The sequence below is a fragment of the Parus major genome, chromosome 3, assembly GCF_001522545.3.
Source record: "Parus major isolate Abel chromosome 3, Parus_major1.1, whole genome shotgun sequence".
Classification (NCBI taxonomy): domain Eukaryota; kingdom Metazoa; phylum Chordata; class Aves; order Passeriformes; family Paridae; genus Parus; species Parus major.
Window position 1 is genome coordinate 61743391 of NC_031770.1, and position 13603 is coordinate 61756993.

At 38.8% G+C, this 13603-nt stretch overlaps 1 protein-coding gene across 1 annotated transcript in view; it reads right to left on the reverse strand.

Annotated features, from left to right (window-relative positions):
* Positions 1 to 741: 741 nt before the first annotated feature.
* NKAIN2 (sodium/potassium transporting ATPase interacting 2) overlaps positions 742 to 13603 on the reverse strand; it is a 286503-nt gene continuing 273641 nt past the window's right edge. The window contains exons 6-8 of the mRNA XM_033512926.1: positions 9201 to 9282; positions 5463 to 5729; positions 742 to 4376 (exon numbers count right to left, since the gene is read on the reverse strand). Coding sequence (XP_033368817.1) covers positions 5657 to 5729; positions 9201 to 9282 — 155 coding nt within the window. The 3' untranslated portion in view covers positions 742 to 4376; positions 5463 to 5656. The remainder of the gene's footprint in view (positions 4377 to 5462; positions 5730 to 9200; positions 9283 to 13603) is intronic.

A 13603-nucleotide genomic window follows, 5' to 3' on the forward strand; every position in this document is an offset into this window, starting at 1 on the left:
GCAGTTTCTTTTATGCATTGTAATTGCATTTAATACTGCGCATAGCTTGAAGCAGACCAATTAGCTTAACAACCGTCTTCATCTTTCTCCGAGGAGCAGTGGACACAGTGCTGTCTGCAGTATAGCTGTGCATTGGTTCTTCAACAAAACCTGGCTTACCTTTAGAGCCTGCTGTCAATCCACATGTACTGGGAAGAAGCCAGATTCAGAATAGCGAGAAAACAAACTCAGGAAGTCCATCAGTTCCATCTCAGCTACTCATCGGTAGACAGTTAGCAAGCAATACATACACACAGACTATTCATGGGGCTTTCCATCTCTGTGAGAAAAGCCCTCCTCTTCTTAGTATTTGCATTTAAAAATAAAGCAGAGGACTGGAAATGAAAATATTACGAGCTGGAGAGATTCATGGTGTGTGGAGTTCTGCTTTGGCTCCTATCAATGTGCTCAAATGGAAGGTGAGCATGCAAGCGATGAAAGCCTGCAGACACTGAGTTAATGGCCATTCCTATCTGGAGACATCCAGCCATCAATACATAATTGTGCCAGACTGTCAAAATGCTGTGCAGCAGTGCAGTATTGTAAACAGTACTCAAATTAAGCAAGTGGAGCACAAACCATTTCTCCTTACCTGACTGAAAAGTATCACTTGCACTATTGTGAAGACTTAAAGAATCCTAATGAAAGAACTCTCTTTCTAAGGAATCACCCTAAGAGAGCATGACCGAGTATCTCAAAATGTTTATCATTCTGCTCCACCTTTATTAAATGATCTCAGGCAAGCTGTCAATATATGTGAGGTCTAGAAACATTTTGCCTAAGACAGGATTCAATCATTTCAGTAAAGGGACAGTAAATAGCATATAAAAGAATATGAATGCAAATATCCATGTTACATAGCTCCTTCTTATCAACTATTATTTGTGCAATACTTAACACTGTTGTCAACTCCGTACCTATCATGGGCTTAAAATTCCTGATGAGTGGGCAAAACCAGCCCTGTTTTCTAAGTAAAGAGTCTGTTGCAGTCAGCCTTGTAAAAGAAACCTTTTAGTGTCAGTGATAATGAAAATACCTGGTACATATGACAGCGTTAAAATGGTGTCATGACCCAGCAATTTCTATTCAGTGCTGTCACATCCATGCACTGCTCTGATCGGGATTGTCATCATGTAAATGTAATAGGATTCTTCATCCTGCATTGTTGCTCAGCTGGGAAGAGTAATTCTGAGTTTCCTGTAAGTTCTGAATAGCAGCAGGGGGTCATGAATAGCTTGGAAACCTATATTTTTTTCCATTTATTTTTTTTAAAATGCAAATTACACTAGTAAGTCAAAAAAATCACTTTTGTTAAAAATACATTCAGAATTAACAAATGCCAAAAAGAAAAGAAAAAAAAAAAAGGACACATTTGGATTGTATCTCTTGCTTTTTAGTTTATAACAAAAGCCCAGCCTAGAAAAATAACATTCTTTACTGGATTTTGAGGAGGATACAGCTGTACAAATCAAAAATGCCATCCAGATATTCTCACATTACTGTGCTCTAAACTGCTTCCAAAAGAGATCTGTCCACTAATCATTTAGTTGAGTAGTCAACAGTCCTAATTTTTTTAATGGTGGTGCTCTAACTGCAACTTAAGCAGGGTTATGAAGACCAACTTCATACAGGTATGTATGTGTGTATATATATATATATGTATATATATATACATATACCGTGTGTATGTGAGTGTGTGTATCTACTCTATATGTAATATATGAATACACATTTATATTGCAATCCATAGTAGTTAGATGTGCTTCCTATTTCCTAAGCATTTTACAAACATTAACAATTCAGACCTCACAAAAAGCCTGTGAGGCACATATTATTCCCGTATTATAGATGGGAAGACTAAGACACAGAGAAATTAAGGCCAAAATTTTCTAAATTAAAATCAGGCCTATAAGCTACGTATAGACACTTCATTAAATTGTCTGACTTCTAAAACTGCTAACTACCAGTAGCCGCTGTTCCATGGGAAATCACTGAAAGGTATGAAAAATTATCTCCTGAAAATTGGATTGCTGCTTAGGTGCCTAAACTGGTTTCCTCTCATGTTAAAAAATGATTTTTATAGAAATATCATTTTGATTAACTCGTATACAGGGAAAGATAAAATAACTTGTTATGACATTTTAATCCCATTTAAACCTCTTCATTGTGTTTAATACTATATATCTGCTATATTTAATACTATGTAGAAGTAGAAACTTTTTAAATTTTTCAAGTTATGGGAGATTTCAGTCTGTCACTTGGAAGTTGCATGGCATTTCCAGGGGGTGAAAAGCAGCTCTATCCAGCAGGAACTCAGATTTTCAGGTACCCAAGTATGAAAATTTAAATTTGAGATCCAAATCAGCAATGAATGCTTTACAGGATTACAGGATCAGGCCCTAGGGGACGTTAATGTTTCATACATTAAATTCCCAGCAGTATCTGAGACAGGAACCCTTGGTCCGCTGCATCAGAATCTTCCTGGGTGATGCAGCCCCCAAAAATAGTTAGTCCTGTGTATTTTATATACATAGACATACACACACATTCACACACTTACATATATATATATATCTATCTATATCTATATAAATCTCACTGAATCAATGTAGGTATAGTTCCTGAACATGTCCTGTATCTAGTTTTCACTGGTGAATGCCTGTTCCTCTGTCATTGTCCAGAGTTGCTGCTTGTGACACTGTACATCCATGCAGACACAGCAAAGGGCACTGGCTTGTACAGGGATGGGTGAGTGGTGTGAGCACACAGGCCTTTGGAGCAAGGGTTTGGCCAGCAGGGAACAGGGACTTGCTCAGGGGTGCCTGGAGCATTTCCAAGCGCTGACCTTCCCTCTCGCCCTCAAGAGCTACGTGGTCACCTCAGGTGTGGCAGGTGCGTGCGTTTGTCTATGCAAGGTCTGAGCAAATAAACAATGACAATCCAAGTTTCTGAAAAACCTGAGCAAAATATTGGGTTTTCCTAGTGAAAGCCATCTACGTTCTTGAAAATACAGATCAGATGTAGAATAAAACATATGTTCCTAGGAGTTCAGAGTATTTCATATACACATTGACCTACTAGCAAAATTCCCAAAGGCATCTTGTTGCCAACTACGTAACAGCACAGAGTTATTTTTTTCAGCCACAATAATACAGGAAGATAAAATACACGTTCTAACACACAACAGATCCCCCAAATATACCACAGAAAGGTCTTCAGTATTTCTTCAACTCAACTAGTCCCTCCCTGCCCTCCAACCAAAATCAAAAAATTAAATATGTGGATCCCTTATGGCGCAATTAGAAAAAAAGCTCACAGATAATTTTTAGTTGAAATAAGTAAGATATAAAAGAGTAAACGTAGCTAGTACATATTCAGTTGGCCTTTGTTCATAGAAATCTGCAGATGTCTCTGTAGTTAGTAAAAGATGTTTAGAGATAGCTATAAAAGCACCTACAGTGCGATAAATAAAACCAGCGGGATTAAGAAGCACTGTTTCTGCTGCTTATTTCCAGTAGGTTCAATTATTAGTTTCTGCTACCCCTTTCCCCACCCTGACCCCCAAAAGGTCTCATTTATTCCTTTATTCGTTTTTCTTTTTAAGTGTTATAAACTGTTTCTTGACCACTGTGGAGCCCCAAAAGTAAAGCACTTATCAGACAGCTGGCAGTTTTCTACTTGGTTGCTCTGGAGCCATGGAGCAACAGAGCCTTATTCCCTGACATGAAAACAAAGCAAAACCAAACAGAAGAAAACCACTGACTTAGAAATCGTTCAGAATTAACAGCAGCATGTTAACTTCAGAAAGCTTGCACGTAGTTTCTCTAATGTGCAACGCAGTTGGGTTAAGGCAAGTATGAACTGTACAGCCTTCAGGGCAAACAATGCGCTGTCTACTGACTTCTGCTGCAAGGTCATCCTGGTATTTCAGTGTTGTGAAGACTGAGGAGACTCATCGTGGCCCAGAGTGTGGAGGAGGCTCCCACAGCACTGAGTGGGCTGGGTCCATGTCTTAATCCAGATGGGCCGTGCTGGCCGTGGCGGGGAAAAGAAAGGGACAAAGGGTGGCACCAATGCCTCTGCTGTGTCCCTCTGGTGCTGGGAGGAGGCAGGAGGTCCAAGGAGGGGGTCTGGGGCATCTCCTTTAGTACCTGTTAGAAAGAGAGGCTGAAGGTCTCTGTCGTTTTCTGTCTCACTGTTCAATCAGCTTTTATACATTATTTTTAGCACAAAAATTGGATTTCTTTTCTCTTTGAAGAACCAGGAGGCCATCCTGAAAGAGATTTTTTTGACAGGTCCTCCAGCCCACCTTGAGCAGTCCCCATGTTTATTTTGACCTAGAAGAAAGACAGAGAAAAAAACAATACTTATAATCCACCATATACTTATCTGATCCCTGCCCTGCTGCTCTGGTGCCCTTTTGCAAGCAAATGCAATCCACAAACCAGTAACAGTTCAGATACACATTAATGAGTGGAAGAGGACACAAAGACAAAGTGTTTACTCAAGTAACTGCTTGGGTCTCTCTGGAACATTGTCAGAGAAGTCAGCACAGGTTTTCTAAACAATCTTAGTCAGGAGTTATATTTAATTATAATCTTAATTGTATGTCCATGGGTCAACTGGAGTATGACCTGATTTATATAATCCATATGTAGCTGTCTTTGTAAAACCAAGAAGTGACACGGTGTGAGGACAGAAGGGCTGAATAGCAGGTGCAGGGGAAAGCCACCCACGGCTCACTCACAAAGCAGAGAGCAGAGAGTGATAGTGCCACAGCCTGGCCACCTTAACAGCATTGTCCCATACCTGTGCTTTGTGACTAAAACTTTCAGTCTAAAATGGACAAGACGTTGTTTGTTGATAGTGAAAGCTTAGGTGGTGGTTTGTTTATTTAAAGGTGTCTGAATCCCAAAACATGAGGAGGTAATTACACGTAAGATGTGCACTGCACGACCTTGCTGAATGTCATGGTGGTTATACTCAAGGTGCTAGTTTTAGTGTCTTTTATTGTGTTTCGTTTATACTTTAAGGGAATGGAGAAGTAGGTAGCACCTTCAGTATGTGCAATTATCTAGACAAATACCAATATGTGTGTCTGTGTGCACAGGAGTACGGATACTGCAAATACTCTTAGGCTTCACAACAGGAGGAAAGCATGCTTCACTTCAGGGCTGCACTGCTTTTGAGCAATTTCTCCAGTGCATTAGGCATCAGCATCAGACATGCATGGGTTTTTTTTGCTTCACTTCTTCTTTTCTCGAACAAACAAGTTCAGTGTGAAGAACACAAAGAAAGATCTCTCTCCCCTCCCTCCTTCCTACTGTTTTTAGAACAGTGATCATGCAGTGCAGTCTTGTTCCACAACTACAACTGTGTTTTTTCATGTGCAGCAGAATCAGTGTCAGGGAGTGTTCAGTCACCTTCCTCGGTCACCTCCCAAGAGGAGAATTTTGTCTTGACAATTGATTTCCGCCATCTTATTGTGTCCTTCTCCCATGGTCTGGAAATGAGCACTGGCATCTCCGGCACAGAATGCCAGGAAGCTGCTTTTGAGTACATCAGCTGTGGCCACACTGCAAGGAGGTACATGAGCATCGGTTCTGTCCCGTTCTGTTCAAAAAGCGTATTCGTTTTGAAGGGACTGTCTAGGCTTCTTGGCTTGTACAGCATAGAGCACACTGTTGGCACTTAAATAATAAAAAAATCCCATTTATAACAGGTAGAGAAATATCACCATAAGAATTCTTCCCCAAAACATCAGTGTTTTATTTAAAACATAGTTTTATATTGCATATATTTTTCACTTTAAAAAATAAACTGATTTAAATTAAATACGAAACTGGAAGAGGTGATAAAGAAAACTGTGATTGGAATTCAAAGCCTAAAACATAGAGAAAAAAACTTCTATGCGAGCCTGAATCTAATAATTCTAGACTATTAAAAGTAACAGTAGCCAGAGATAGTCACTTTAATTAACTACCTAAAGATAATATTTCTTTTTCAGAAACTAAGATTTTTCTTTTCCTTAGATATCTAGTTCATTCAGAGTAGTTTTGTATAACTGATGAAACACCACACAAAATGACTGTGTGTTTAAACTGAACCAGAATATTCTTAAAAGTAGAGCTTGGCTGATGAAAATCACAAATAAAAAGTAATAAATCTTTAGATAAAATAGTCTTGACACAATAGAAATGTAAATATGAGAAGCCTGAACAAATCAATATACTTTGCACATGTAAGTTGGTGTAGGCTCCATATAACCTTTACATTAACAAAATGAAGCCCTAACTTTAGCATACAGGATGAAACTGGTTACAAAACAGTATGTCTTAACAGTTAGTAGTTACTAAACCCAGCATTCTTTCAGAATAATAGTTAAATAGTGCATGTATAAAGGAGTTAAAATTTATTCAAATCACATGGATGAAAAAGTGTTTGACTTCCAAAGAAGTAAATTTTTGTTGATGGACTTCTGTCATTGTAATCCACTAAATCAATTCACATCAGTAAGCAGTATGTGGATAATGACTGGGACCTAACACAAAATTCTATATGTTTTAAAGATTTTTACTAGTTCTGTATATGAATCAATCTGGTAAATATATAGGGGCTTCTCTCTCCTTTATTACTGAACTCTCTCCTTTATTACTGAACTACGAAAATGTTGAAATTCGTATTTTGAAAGAATCTGAACAACCATTAGAGAGAAGCTGATACTGTTTTGTTGAGCTCTTCAAAGAGGAGACCATATGCTCTCCTTCCACTTTGCAGCATGCCTAGCACACTACACAGAGCAGAGAATGAGCTGCTATTGTGCCTCTGCATATAGTTAGCAATCAGATGATGTGAAGACCCCTGTCTTCTCTTCAATTTCTCTTATAAATCTGCAGCTCCATATAAGATGTGCCCAGTGTGAGTCTGAATAGGAGAGGATGCAGTGGTGGCAAAAAGTTATCTCTGAATTTTCTTGATCTTTTGCAGTAATTTGGTGGGATGATGCTTAATATGTTTTCTGTTGCCTATAGATTCAAAGGCATTTTGTAGCAACTGATAAAGTTATGGAAATATATGAATACAGACACATGGACATATATGGATATCTCCTCTCCTCTCCTCTCCTCTCCTCTCCTCTCCGAACAAGCTCTGTAGGGAACCAAACCTTTTCTCCCAACAAATAAAGCTTTAAAATACCAAGTATGGACTGCTGTTATCATATCAGCATGTTTTGATTTCTAATACATAATATTGCTGTAAATAATGCTACAAGCAGATCAAACCTTGCCTTAATTAACTTGACGTTTGAATTTGTCACTCCACTACCTAATGGACTGCCTACATTTACAGAGCAGCTGCAAGGTGAATACATATGCATGTGTTCCTGGTGTGCCTCTGCTATAAATAAAGAAAGGTATTTCTAAATGCTGTAAAAGCCTCTTAAGGACAGATTGTAGCAATCTTAGAGAGCCCTGTCAAACACTGTACAGTCAGAGGGAAACACGGAGTGTCTTTGACTGCAGCTGGTGCATGGCAATACTTTTGTGGGTTGATTGGACAAAATGTTAACTCACATTCTGATTTCTGTCTCTCAGTTAAGACGGCTAAATCACCTATACTCCAGTGAGCATGCAGCTTTGAAATAAGAGAGAACACAGTATACATGGATTAATTATCTATCTCTTCATCTTAGTACAAGCTTAAAAATATTGCCTTCTTTTTATTTTTTTCTCACAGGTGTAGCTTTCTTTCCAGTCAGTATGAAGATGCACAGTAAATGCAATCTGCTGTTCTGGAAGAAACACTGAGAACATAAAGAGAATGGGATAATAGCTAGAGGGCTCCATATGTTGATGACAAGGTATGGTATACTGAGGAAGAGATAGGATTAGAATTGTTTGAAGTACCTATGTACCTCATATAATACTTGAAGGAAATAACATTTTCTAAATGCGCAGCATTGTGCCAAAAGTGCAGGTGAAAAATATTTACTTGAGCACAGACAGATGGGAAGCTAAGGTTAAGACGACATTGGAGATATGCACTCTTGTAATTTGAGATTATTAAAAAGCTCCTAGCGAAGCTCCTGAAGGGCCCAGTTCCAAACACCACTACAGAACAGATTGTACCACTGATAAAGGCGCAAATGCAAGATTCCATACAAAAATACAGTAATCCATGAGAAGACTTGATTCTACTAATAAGAAGAAATGAAATTGCATTCAGAGGTGAATGGAATTGTGTGTTGGGATGGCTTTTGTTTGTTTGAACTTAGTTATTTTCCTCAAAAGAAATGGTCAGAAGAGAAACAAAGGAAAAAATGTTGCCCCTTCTTGAGCTGTTTGGTGCTATGCTTTTAGTGTGATTTTTTTTTGCCACTGATGGCAAATAAAAAATATTTCAAAAGGCTGCAGCAGTGAGGTAAGATTTATCTGGGCAGACAGGACTGTTCTGAATTTCAGCTGATATCAGTAAAAGAAATATTTGGAGGCAATTATTTCTGGGCTGGTCTATGGTTGTGTGTCATTTCTAGTGTGAATATACTCCAGTTGTGTATATGAGCTGAGATTTGATTATCCATTTAATTCCCAAATATATCAGACTGCACTCTTAAGATGGAGTTGTCACTCAATAGTTAGGTAAAATACTGCCTTTTATTCAAACTAATTTTAAAAGCCATATGCTGTTACATTTATTTCAGCTTTTTTCAAACGTGGAAACTGGAAATGAGGTACAGAGGTGCCTTGGTGAACAGATGCTCTGGTAAGACAAATGATAAATGCTTCCACTAAATTAGCAAGTTGCTGAACTTTTGATAAAACTTAATAAAAATCCACTTTTTTTCACAACCCAGGTTTGTCATATATGGTTAGTGTTTTTCTACACCAAATTGTCACTGTGTTTGAGTGGAACCTGCTTGAATGAAAATAGGGAAAAATCAGGTGAGAGCTGGATGCTCTTTGAACAACTGTGACACGTGATATCCTGCCCTAAGAAATCATTATAATTCAACACAAGAGTAATGTTGGTGCTTAAGTGTAACTTGAATCAAAAAAGGCTTCTGCCTATTCTGAATTTTTAAGTCATGCCATCTTTCAGCTTAATGATCCTTTAATATCAGGCTGCCACTCTGCAGAATACCCTAGAAGTTAAGTACTTACATATACATGGGCTGTAGCTGTAAATGAGATGTCTTCTGTGGACCTTGATAGCCGTAAGAGTCAAATCCACCTATGAAATCAACTGAAAGGGGAGAAATTGCTTCCATTAGCAACATCTTTTCAGAACTCATAGGCACTATCATTCAAGAACCACCCAGTACAAGTACATATTCTTGACAGGTCATCTAATAATCTGTTAATATTAAGATCAGCTAATTGGGAAGATACAGAAAAACAGTAAAAAAGTAAGGAAAGGCAAAGTTCCCTTTTTTTTCCTTTGCTTTTAAAATCAATTCAATTTTAAAACCACATAAAACAGTAATGGATTTATAACAGCCATCTTTCCACAAGAAATAAGCACACATCCCTCTTTTGCAAGTAGATCACCTCACTAATACAAAACAACATGCTATTCAGACATTACAAATGCTGAAAACCATTTCTTTATTGGCATGAATGCATTGCTTCTGACTGCGATTACTGTGTCTGGCTTGCTGTCATACCATGTCTCAGTAGAGGATGTAGAAGAGGGAGTACATTGATCCAACTGTGTCTGAGAGACAGAAGTTGCTCTGATTCCCTGCTTTGACATTTGGGCTGAAATGCATGAACAGAGATTTGGAGCAATTTATCTGAGCTTCAGAGATGAGACTTCACAGATGTAAGGAAACCTGCATTTCTCTCAAGATACTAAAGGTCTGCAAGAAGGTTGTAGGGTGGGAGTTATTTATTAATTCACACAATTGCCAGTTCCTGATGGCCTTCTTATGTTTGTTTCAAACAATTTCCAGGAAAATTCAATCTCATCTGAGCCCAAGACCCTTATTTCTCTGCTAAAACACTTTCTCTGCACAGGTAAAAGGGTGTCCTTTGCTTCCTTTGTCCCAGGAGACTCAACTATTGGCTTATAGGGGTTATTTGGGGGCAGTTCTTGTCCCTAAAATATTGTCTCTTACATCACAGATCTGAATTGGACTTTACTTTGATAGAAAAGGGCCAAAGAGCTCAGGTATGGAAGTGTATATCTCACATGTCTGGTCACTGCTACTGACAGATTGGCTCTGTGTACATTAAAAGCGAAACAAAAAACAAAAAACCCCAACAACAACAACAAAAAAACCAAACAAAAAACAAAACCAAAAGAAAAAAAGAACAGGTTATTTGATAGACAACAAACTCTTGTGGATCTAAAATGCAGTTGCAGTCACAAAAAACAAAAGTAAATTTACATGGTTTTAGAACTTCCATGGTGGTTGGACTGCTTAAAGCATTTATACAGTTGTTTTAGTACTAAGGTACCCCTCAATATGTGCCATGTTTAGTCACACTTATCAATACAGTTTCACCCATTCCAGACATGTTATCAAAAATCAAATTCTTGTACCCTTCCATCCACCCTGCAAGCTAAGAGCTACCAAAACACTGGACTGGTTGGGCACAGAATGTCTCTATTGCAACTGCACACATGTTGAATCTGTCATCAAGTCATTCTTTGTTGGAAAGAATGGCCCCTGCAGAAATAATTTAGTCAACTCTGTGCTCTGTGGCAGCATTATATGTATTCCTATCCCAGAAAGATATGTTACTAAATTAATCCCTGACATCTCTAATAAATGAGGTTCTATAGCCTCTCTGTGTTGCTTTTCCCTGTGCCTAATTTCCTAATGTCTAATTTAAATGCAATTTCCTGTGATTTAACTACTTATCTACATTTTGGCCTTTTTTCCCCTATGGATATGAAGAAAAATGATCCATATTTATCTCTTATAAATGCTTTTAAGCCTTTTAAAAAAGTATTTCATGCTATCCATTATTTTCAGGTTTTACTTAAACTTAGTTATTTAAAATTTTTCCCACATCTCATGTTTTCCAAGCCTCTATGTTTTGAAGCTTGAGAATCCTTCCTCAGTTTACTTGTTTTCTTACAGTGGGGTACCCAAATCAGGACTAACCAGGATACTTGCTATACCGTCTTCTGTGAAATAATTCGGTAGGTTTTTGGGTTTTGTATATTTGGTTGGGTTTTTTTCTCGTGTTTTTGTTGTTCTTGTTTTGTGTCATTTGGGTTTGGTTTCCAATTTCCTTTTTTCAACAGCATCAGACAAAACCTTTATAATCAGCTCTTTATTTTTTGTTTCGACACTAACTGTAGCCTAGCCAAGTAGTCCATATTTTATTTGAAGATGATTGATTCTTCCCCACAGGAGTACTTTTGCACTTGACTGTACTGAATTTCACCTTGATTTCAAGCCACTGCTCAAGATTACTTTGACTTCTAATCTGTCTTCACAAATGCTTGTACCCTTCCCATTCTAGTTTAATCTTAAATCTTTACAAACATCATTTCTTCCTTCCTCGTTGTGTTAATAAAAATAATGAAGAGAATTAGGGAAACCTAGTTGAGGTCCCAGTGGGATCCCATCTGAAATGTCCCATCTGCTTAATAGCTACATTTCAAATAGAGTTTGAAACAATTCTGCACTCAACCTATGCTGACTGCATCTGGACACTGCTTCCCTGAACTTCTTACAAACCTTTTATAGTGTCAAAATCCTGCTAAAACCAAGACAAATGCCATTTGTTGCTTTCTACTTAATCAATGTCTGTAACCATAAGAATACCTTTACCAAAATGTGATCATGTCTTTGGGAGCATACTAAGTTTACAAGCAGAAAATGAAGAATATGTTTTAGTGAAGTGCTAGGCTGGGAGGAAACCGCTCTCACTCTGTTCAAAGGCAAAGATTGCAGAAAAAAGAAAGGATGTATGTTTGCTGCAGGTATGGTTTTTTGTTTGCTTTCCCAATTTTCTTTTCTTTTTGTTATTCTTGATCCCTGACAACACAAGTCAGAAAATATCTGTGTTGGATCAAGTGCTTCACTGTTGTTGACCCATGCCACTTGAGGGATATTGCTTATACTCATTTGTCCAGATTTTCATTTCTTCTGTACTTTCCTAGAGCTTTTCTTTTTAAGCCACCTGTAAAACATTATTAGTAGGCTGCAGGCACAGACACTGCTTTGCAGATGTGGGGCAAAAGGCTGTCTTCAGGGTTGTTTTCAGGAAGCTAAACCAATACATTAAGAAAAAGATTTCTTTGAGCGAAATGATTTTTTGTGAGCATGAGGGAAAGATGCACGCTGAATATCTCTTCATGCACTTTGGCTTTGCCTTGTTGTACAGAGCAAGCCCAGAGTGTTAATAAGCCAGATTGCCAAGTGACAAACAAAGCAAGGTCGCAGAGACATGTTCAGCTCACTATAGAAGCTCCCATGTGTGTAACCAAATGATGGCAGGGCAGAGAGTACTACCATGACCTCACTGGAGATGTACAATGGCTTCTAACAGGCAACAACAAGCTTTGCAAGGTAGGTGAAGGGAGGTAATAGAAAGTGAACTCCAGTACAAAAGGGTTTCATCAATTTGTTTGTAGCAAGCTTTCTTCATGGCAGCTGCTTCTCAGCACTGCAAACCCTGTGGTGTCCAGACTGTGCTAAAAGCTCCCTGTGGACTCTGAGATAGCTTCTTAAAGCATGCAGCAGGCTGCCCTTTCTGCAGGCATTTTATCCTGGCTGTGCCTGAAAGGTCACTAAAGTGTCGTACAGCTGATACATTCCTGGCAGCCATAACATCAGATGAATAAAACAAGGCTCATTAGCTGAATCAGTACAGAGGCTTCCATCCTTAGCCTCATACATCGAACACTTTTTTGCCTGTTCTATCTTACATTCATCTTACATGTCACTGTTATCACAAGAAGGTCATGTCATGTTTCACTTTAGCAAAAAGCACACACGAACATGAAAACATATTCATATTCCTTTTGTGGTGGGTTGACCCTGGATGAACATCAGTTGTCCACCAAAGCCACTCTGTTGCTCCCCTCCTCTGCTGAATGGGAGAGAGAAGACATAACAAAAGGTTCATGGGTCCAAATAGAGACAGGGAGAGATCACTCAGCAATTACCATCACAGGAAAAATAGCCTTGAGTTATTACCAAAGGAGAGTAGTTTAATGAGAAATAGACCCAAATATTAAACCTTCTTCCCAGGCTAAACTCCTGATTCTCTGCCTTGTCCATCCCAGTGGCATAAGGGAATGAAGAATGGGGTTTGTGGTCTGTTCATCACATCTCTCTGTTGCTCCTTCCTCCTCAGGGGGAGGACTCCTTACATGATTCCTCTGCTCCAGTGTCCTCCTGTAGGAGGCAGTCCTCCACAAACTTTCTCCAATGTGAATTCTTTCCACAGGCTACAATTCTTCATGGACTGCTCCAGTGGGTCCCTTCCTTGGAGTGCAGCCCTTGAGGAACCACCTGCTCCAGCGGGTGCCCCTCAGGGTCACAAGTCCTGCCAGCAAACCTGCTCTGCTGTGGGCTCCTCTCTCCACGGCCCCACAGACC